This window comes from Giraffa tippelskirchi, chromosome 9 (assembly GCF_054371585.1).
Source record: "Giraffa tippelskirchi isolate mGirTip1 chromosome 9, T2T-mGirTip1v1.2.pri, whole genome shotgun sequence".
Lineage (NCBI taxonomy): Eukaryota > Metazoa > Chordata > Mammalia > Artiodactyla > Giraffidae > Giraffa > Giraffa tippelskirchi.
Window position 1 is genome coordinate 93,963,754 of NC_137283.1, and position 8,036 is coordinate 93,971,789.

Consider the following 8,036-nt stretch of genomic DNA (forward strand, 5'->3'; position numbering starts at 1 on the left):
CCTCATGCTGGGAAAGATTGAAGGCAAAAGGAGAGGGGGGCGGCAGAGGATGAGATGATTAGATAGCATCACCATCTCAATGGACATAAACTTGAGCCAACTCCTAGAGGTAGTGGAGGACAGAGGAACCTGGCATGCTACAGTCCATGGGGTCACAAAGAGTTGGACACAACTTAGCAACTAAACAACAACGACAACAACATAATACTTATGATTCGTGTGACTCCATTTTATAAAAAATTTAATTGCAACAACAGTACATGTTGCTGTTTAATCACTAAGTTGTGTCTGATTCTTTTGTGACCCGATGGACCAGTAGTCTGCCAGGCTCCTCTGTCCATGGGATTTCCCAGGCAAGAATACTGGAGTGGGTTCCCATTTCCTTCTCCAGGGTATCTTTCCAATCCAGGGATCAAACCTGTGTCTCCTACACTGGCAGGTGGATTCTTTACCACTGAGCCATCAGGGAAGCCTAACAGTATATGATTTGTTACAAATGATTGACTTTATCTTATATATACATCACTACATACTTTAAAATTTCTATTTAGAGGGAAAGTAAAACAGTAGAAAGTATCTTTGAAGACAGTAAGAATACTCTTCATAATATTTTTAAAAGTCATAATCAAAAGGTATAATACCTAGTTTCCATAGTTTGAGGTTTATGATTGCACAGCCTGAAATGTGGAAAATAGATTTCTTTTTCTTTGGGTAATCTGATCCCTACAATATAGAAGACTTGACCTCTTGCTCTTTGAGAGAGAAGGGATTATTTTACTGTTTTGTCAAAAAACAATAATATGCTTTGCTTACAAAGCAAGAATTTGTTTGCATGGAATATTAATAAAAAGGATATAACTGTATTCATTTTTTTCCTAGAGCTCATTCTTTGCTTTATTTTCTGTTCTTATCTGTTTGTTTTCTTTCATCTAACTTACATTATCTTCCTGTGTTTCATTTGTCTGTATAAAGTGCCCTGACTTCTTCCTGGAACAAGACGAGTCCAAACAAATGTCCTGTGAGCAAAGAGGAACGTAAGATAAACATGACATTTCACTTTAATGGAATCTGCAAACAGGCTTAATCTGACATGTATTACTTTAAGTCATTCATGGACTTCTGAGAATCCTCCCGAATAGAATGTCTGAATGTAAAAAATAGTTACTGTAATTGGCTGAATATTGGCCTCCAAAGATATCAGGTCCTGGTCCCTGGGGCCTGTAAATATTACTTTTTATGGGAAAAGAATCTTGGGATGGGAGGATTATCTTAGACTCTCCAGGTGAGTTCTAAATGAAATATCACAAATATTCTTATAAGAGCAACAGAGGGAGATCTGACAGAAGCGAAGGCAATGGGACCACAAAGGCAGAGACTGAAGAGATGTGGCCAGTGGTTGGAGGAGGCAAGGAAAAAGTATTTCTGAGAGCATCCAGAATGATCAAAGCCTTGCTGACATCCTAATTCTGGTCCAGTGATGGTAATTTTGGACTTCAAGCCTCCAGAACTGTGAGAGAATACATTTCTGTTGTTTTAAGCCACTATATTTGTAGTAATTTGTTACTGAAGGAAAGTTGCTGCTGCTGTTGCTGCTGCTGCTGCTGCTAAGTCGCTTCAGTCGTGTCCGACTCTGTGCGACCCCATAGACGGCAGCCCACCAGGCTCCCCCGTCCCTGGGATTCTCCAGGCAAGAACACTGGAGTGGGTTGCCATTTCCTTCTCCAATCCTTGAAAGTGAACAGTGAAAGTGAAGTCGCTCAGTCTGTCTGACTCTTAGCGACCCCATGGACTGCAGCCTACCAGGCTCCTCCGTCCATGGGATTTTCCAGGCTAGAGTACTGGAGTGGGTTGCCATTACATGGCTCAAAATAGCCTGGAGTTAAAACTCCCCTTCGGGTCCCCCACCACCACCATTCTATACAAAACAAAGCCATTAAGGTTGATTATGCCCAGCTCCCAGCAATCCACCCTCTGGGCAATCTCCAGAATTCCTTGCCCTGGCCGTTTAAGAGAGAACTACTCCGAACAACCTTCGAGAAGAACAGGCCCCCTTAAGACAGTAGGTTTCCACATATATGCCTATATATACTTACTCTTTTCTTGGGTAAGTGCAGCAGCTCACTAATCTGACTGCTGCCCCTTCTCGCCTCATTAAAGGTGATCTGTTCCCGTAAAGTGCCAGTCTCATTCTTTCTCTGAACCTCGCCGTCCCTAACTCCCTTACCCTACAGTTACAGCAATCATAGGACACTAACACAATTATTAATCTGAATACATATAAGCATTAAGTGAAATTTTTCCTTGTAACATTCAAGACATTGGGAAAGACAAAAAGTTAATTTCTAGAGTAATGAAATATGAAAGGTGGTTCCAAAAGATCAGGAACCTTCTTTAAAGGACTGCCAAATGTTTCAGGAAAATGCTACATTCCAAAATAAGTTCTCTCTCTAATATATCAACTTTATTAAAGCAAAATTCTCTAGTACCAGGAAAGCTGGCAACACTAGCCTCATGTGGGCCTCTCACTGCACACAGTTCTCCAGCCTCTCCTCATGGAATTGTTCTTAACCCCACTTCTGTGTTTTTCCTTCTGCCAACTTCCCAGAATGTCTTCATGTTTTGTTGGAAGTAATCTGTTCTTCTACAAAGTCAAAGAACCTAACAGCAGCATTTCACTTCTAAGACCTGCTACTGCATTTATGGAGATTTGTGTGCAAATGAAGTCCATAGCATCTGTACTATAAAGTGCGTGCTGAGTCCCTTCAGTCCTGTCCAGCTCTTTGCAACCATGGACTGGATTCTCCAGGCAAGAATACTGGAGTGGGATGCCATGCCGTCCTCCAGGAAGAGGTACTATAAAGTACCTGAGGACATCTCATCAGCACTGACCATTAACCTCATCCATGTTTGCTTTTCTCTAGATCAAGGGGCAGAAAGATAAGCCACCCCCACTCTAGATAATTCTAAAATAAACAGTGCTGAGGATAGAAGCTTGCATTTAGGAAATCACAGGACTCTCTTAGAATCTAAGAGGCAATTATTTAGTCAGAGAAATGTACCAAATGGAAAGAATATCTATTTAATATAAACCATAAACATTTTGTGAAACGTTTCATTCTTAAAGAACTTAACATGTCTGCTGCTTAACTGAAAAAAAAAAGTCTGAAAATGGAGAACTTAAAGTACTGGGAAGACGAGAATTTAAGGGGCAAATATCATCCACTTGATTGTAAAACTATAAAGTTGAAAGTCATCCTTGACACCGCCAGCCTTCACAGCCAATCCAAGTTACCATTTTTTTCCTCCCAAGTATTTCTTAACTGTATTCACTTTTGTCCCCCTGGCTGACCATTACCCTAATCCAGTCTCCCTCGGAGGGAAAGGGAATAAGGGCAGAGGGGAGCAGGCAGAGGAAGAGTAGGCAGGGACTTAAGTTCTAGCTTTCTTCTGAAAAGTGGTAGGCTTTGTGTGGGGACTGGGCCTTTACAGCATCCACTCTGCGATATTATATACTTGTTGTTACAAGGAATTTACATATCTGACTTGTTTCCTTTCTGGAGAATGGGAAGGACCACACTACCTAGCTCATGGAACTGCTGTGAAGCAGTCAGTCAACCCATGTAAAGCACAAAGAGCAGAAACAGACACAGTTAGCAAACTCTGCTGGTTTGACTCTCACCTGCTAGGCTGGGAGCTTCCTTCAGGCTCTCACTACACTGTGGTCCTTTTCTTATCATTTAGATGGTTGCAATTTTTCATTTTAGTTATCAGATAACTCTCAAATTAATGTCCGTCTCTTCTTCTATAAATTTCACAAAGCAGGGATCCAGGCCATGTTTGTTCTGCTGAGCACAGCGCTTGGCGAAGGAAAGCACTGGAGTGTTTGTTAAGTAAATCTCACAAGTAAAGCAAACCAATAACACCAGTGGGTCCAATCTGACGAATGTTTCCTACCTGCCGTAGTTTTTCTTTCCAACCTCACTGAATAACAGATTCACTTGGGAAGCTTTCAAACAACCCCATGCCGAGGCCCCAGAGATTCCAGTTTGCTGGATCTGGAATGGGCCAGGGCCTGTATTTAAAACTGCAAATAATTCTCATTGGCAAAGCAGGTTGGAAAGCTCCAGCTGTTCCCACCTGCTTCAGTTTAGGAGTGAAGGCCTCCTAAACCTGTTCTCTACTTTTGCATTAGACTAACAGCTCCCCAGGGGCTTCCCAGGAGGTTCAGTGGTCAAGAATCTGCCTCCCAATGCAAGGCAAGAGACACAAGAGATGAAGGTTCGATCCCTGAGGGAAATTTCCCCTGGAGGAGGGCATGGCAACCCATTGCAGTATCTTGCCCGGAAAATTCCATGGACAGTGGAGCCTGGTGGGCTACAGTTCATGGGGTTGCAAAGGGTCCAACACGACTGAGCACATAGCGCACATACAAAAATTCCCCACCCTTGCTTGAATTCTCCTTTCCTATTTAGATAGATAGTGGAGGAAAAATACTGGAAGCAGCAGCTTTACGGACAAGATCTTGGCTGATGGAAAGAATGAGGATGGTTCATACTGTTCAGACCATTGTAAGCCTGGCAGCCAAACCTGTTGGGTGACTCCAGACCAAGCATCTGCCAAGTCGCTCTCATGTAGGACACTTAAGCCCCTAAAAGGGGAGCACAGAGGGTCATGAACCTCTTCTTCCTTTTTGAAATTTTTTAGACGGGGCTCTTATTTGATTTAAAAGCCTATATAGAATTCCCCGTGGAAGAAAGGTGCTGATGATTGTTCTAAAGCCTGAAAAAGGCTGAACTCCACATCCATCCCTTTTTGGTATTGCTCCCAAGAGAGACTCTAGAGTCAGAGACTTCCCACCAGTCTCCTGCTCCACATTCGTCCAACCCTGCCTCTTTACACATACCATTTACTTCCATTCTGGTACGATTCCATCGGAATTTCCTAACCCTTCTCTGCTGGTGACCTCAAGACACCAGGCTGCCCTCGGTGAAGCCCTCTCGGGCTCCTGGAGCCGGCGAACCCCGGAGCTCGAAGGCCCCGCGCGCCAAGGGAGGCAGAGGTCGCTCCCGGACCGAAGGAAACCGGGACACTCGGGTCGAGCTGCTAAGATCAGAGGGCGGGTAACGCACTCCTGGGTCTCGGAAGGCAGGTCCCCGCGCTGCAAACCCCTCGCGTGTCCGGGAGACCCGGGGTCTCCGCGGAGCCAGCACCGCGGCGCGCGCTGCGCTCAGCCCGCGATTAGGGAGGTGCAGGACGCGAGCCCACCGTGTACGGCAGGAGTCGTCGCGTCCCCTCCCTACTCCCCGCGGGGAGAAGGGGACGAAAGGCGTTCTCCGGACCCTGCCCAACAGGTCCTGAGGGCGCCCGCGAGGTGTGGGAAGCGCAAGCGCGACTGGCTGGGGAAGAAGTCGAGCAATCCGGGGGCGCGTTTCCTGTCGAGGGTCCTCTCCACTTCACGCCTCCGTCACTGGTCGCCATCCCACAGCACATCCTGAGTTTGGGGGAGCAGGAATTGTCCCGCAGGCGCGGGGAGGAGTAGACTGGTGGACACATGGGGTGAGGTCACCCACCCGCTCGGCCAGGGAGCAAAGTTAGGTGATGCGGGGAAAGGGCCTTTGGGAGCCCCAGGGCCTGACCCTCGGGGCAACCGGCGACCACTCACCTCGAGCCTGCGCCTCCATGGTGGCCGACTCCGGACTGAGAGTGGCGGGGACGCTCGGCGCCTGGCGGAGAAGCAGCGGCGGCGCCGGAGCTCGGAAGGCAGCTGGCCGCGTCCTGTCCCCGCGCGCGTGTAGCGAGCGCAGTGTGGAGGGGGTGGGGGCCGCGGGGCGGCCTCCGCTACCCGCTCCGGGTTACCTCCGCCCCTTCAGTCTACCTGGCCCAGACCTCGCGGGGGTGCAGCCCACAGCTGGGCGCCACCTGCCGGCCGGTTCGGGCATCGGGCCGGGGGCGCGCGCTCCGGGCTCAGGACGCGTGCTCCGCCCGGTGATGTCTGAAGCCGGCCTGAGGTCCGCGGTGCCTTCCTTTTTTTTGTAAACGCATTTATTGATACCCACTGTCTATAGTTCATTGAAATAATCCACAAACATATAAACATTTTTTTTCTTTTGGGTATCACCGTGGTCCGTGTAAATGCTCAATCGTCAGAATCATCTGCCGATTCACAGACCCGAATATTGATAAATAATTAAACAGTGGCCCTTAAACACTCAAGTGTCCGGTGGCTCTGGAATCTATGCCAACGGAGCATGTGGGGTAAAATTATGTGTACGTTTAAATCAAGGAAAAGAGTATCAATCATCAACAAAAAGAAATAATTAGGAATCAATATCCTAGGTGAAGAAAGTACCACTGTTGACACTTGGTGCCAGAATACTGGAGATGAAAGGGTATGTGTGTGTGTGTGTGTGTGTGTGTGTGTGTGTGTGTGTGTGTGTTTATGGGACTGTTTCTTATGAATGCCGTTGCTGACCTATGGCCAGATCCATGGGCTTGTAACAGGGGGCCAATGGCCTGAAGAGAGGAAGGAAGGGGGCTTTACCATAAGGGATCCTTGCTTCTGGTGGAAATACAGTGGTCGGTTCCTCTGACCCTCTGGTCTCAATAATTTTTTGTCAACTTGTTAGTATATAATTTTGTCTGATGTGTGTTTCTGTTTAAAAATACCTTATTTAATACATACTGTTCACTCACTAATACTGAACTCTCCTAGCCCGCGGCACTATTAAGCTTATTTAACTTAGGAAAATTGAATAGAACTTTCGAAGCTTATTCAATATCTGCATTTCTCCCTAAGGCACAGACAGCCTTCAGGCACTCAGGATACCCCACGGCTCTTCAGCACTAGGCTTGGTGCGTGCGTGCGTGCATGTGTGATATGTCCCTTCCGTTGTGTCAGACTCTTTGTGACTCATGGACTGTAGCCCACCAGCCTTCTCTGTCAGTGGAATTTTCTAGGCAAGTGGGTCGCCATTTCTTCCTTCTCCAGAGGATCTTCCTGATCCAGGGATCGAACCCAGGTCTCCTGCATTGCCAATGTGGGTCTTTGTATTGAGCCTCTCATTGCCTGCCAAAGAGCCTTATACAGATTCATAGCTACAAAATGATTTATTGAATAAACAACTAACTAATAGGTTCTATAGTTACTCTCAGAATATAGTCTAATAAACATTAAGAGAGACTTACACTTTTGCTTGAAAGAGGGACATTCATAATTGCCTGGAACATGTATAAACACATCAGTGTTTCTTGTTATATTGAAGAGGTCCCTGATTTGTAATCATCACCATTAAAATTCCTCTATAGAACACCAAGCATGGCTTTTAAATGGCTTTGGTGATAGCGAACAAGGATGCGCCAAAGGATGAATCAGAATCAGTGATTAAATCACTTTTTAGAGCCTATTTCATTGTTCCGGTCCTCTCTACCCTGGAGATTAAACAACAGGTTAGAGTTGACTCTTAGCAGTTAAAAGGAGCTAAAAATAGTTAATGACTTTCCACCTTGAGTCATCTAAACTTCTTCTAAGCTCTGACTCATTTTTCTGATTTACAAAATGTTAAGGTCTGCCCTCTTGATGTCTTCTATCACTGTTCATAATAAGGAAATATTGATATTGACTCAGAAACATCTACTAAAGATCTTCTCTGTGCCAAGGACTGTGCTAGATACTAAAGATACAGGAAGAGGCATGATCCTTTTTACCCAGGGAGTTCATGGACTCATGAGAAGGAGGGATAAACAGATGTTCTATAAAGCAGTGCAGTATAATAGGTCCCGTGCCAGAGTTAAGCCAAGTATGCACCTGGGCAAATAAGAGAGCTCTCCTAACTCAGATGGGGGAGGAGACAAAGGAAGGTTTCTTTGAGGATACTTGCCTAGCTGAGTCCTGAAGGATGGAGGAATTAACCAGGTTAATGGTTTAGTCAAGGGAGATTGTGTTTATGTCCTGCTTTTTCTTGGCACTTAGGATGGTGAATTTCCTTCACATCTTTAAAGCTAAGAAAAACAGCCATCTTCACCCTTGTGTTCTTTGT

At 45.9% G+C, this 8,036-nt stretch overlaps 1 protein-coding gene across 2 annotated transcripts in view; it reads right to left on the reverse strand.

Moving 5' to 3' along the window:
* The window catches only part of TPD52L1 (TPD52 like 1), an 88,152-nt gene extending 82,221 nt beyond the window's left edge, over positions 1 to 5,931 (reverse strand). Inside the window, exon 1 of one of the 2 annotated variants that reach the window (XM_081524424.1) lies at positions 5,663 to 5,931. In XM_081524424.1, coding sequence (XP_081380550.1) covers positions 5,663 to 5,681 — 19 coding nt within the window. In that variant the 5' untranslated portion in view covers positions 5,682 to 5,931. The remainder of the gene's footprint in view (positions 1 to 5,662) is intronic. The other variant, XM_081524422.1, reaches the window with a different exon arrangement.
* Between the last annotated feature and the right edge of the window lie 2,105 nt (positions 5,932 to 8,036).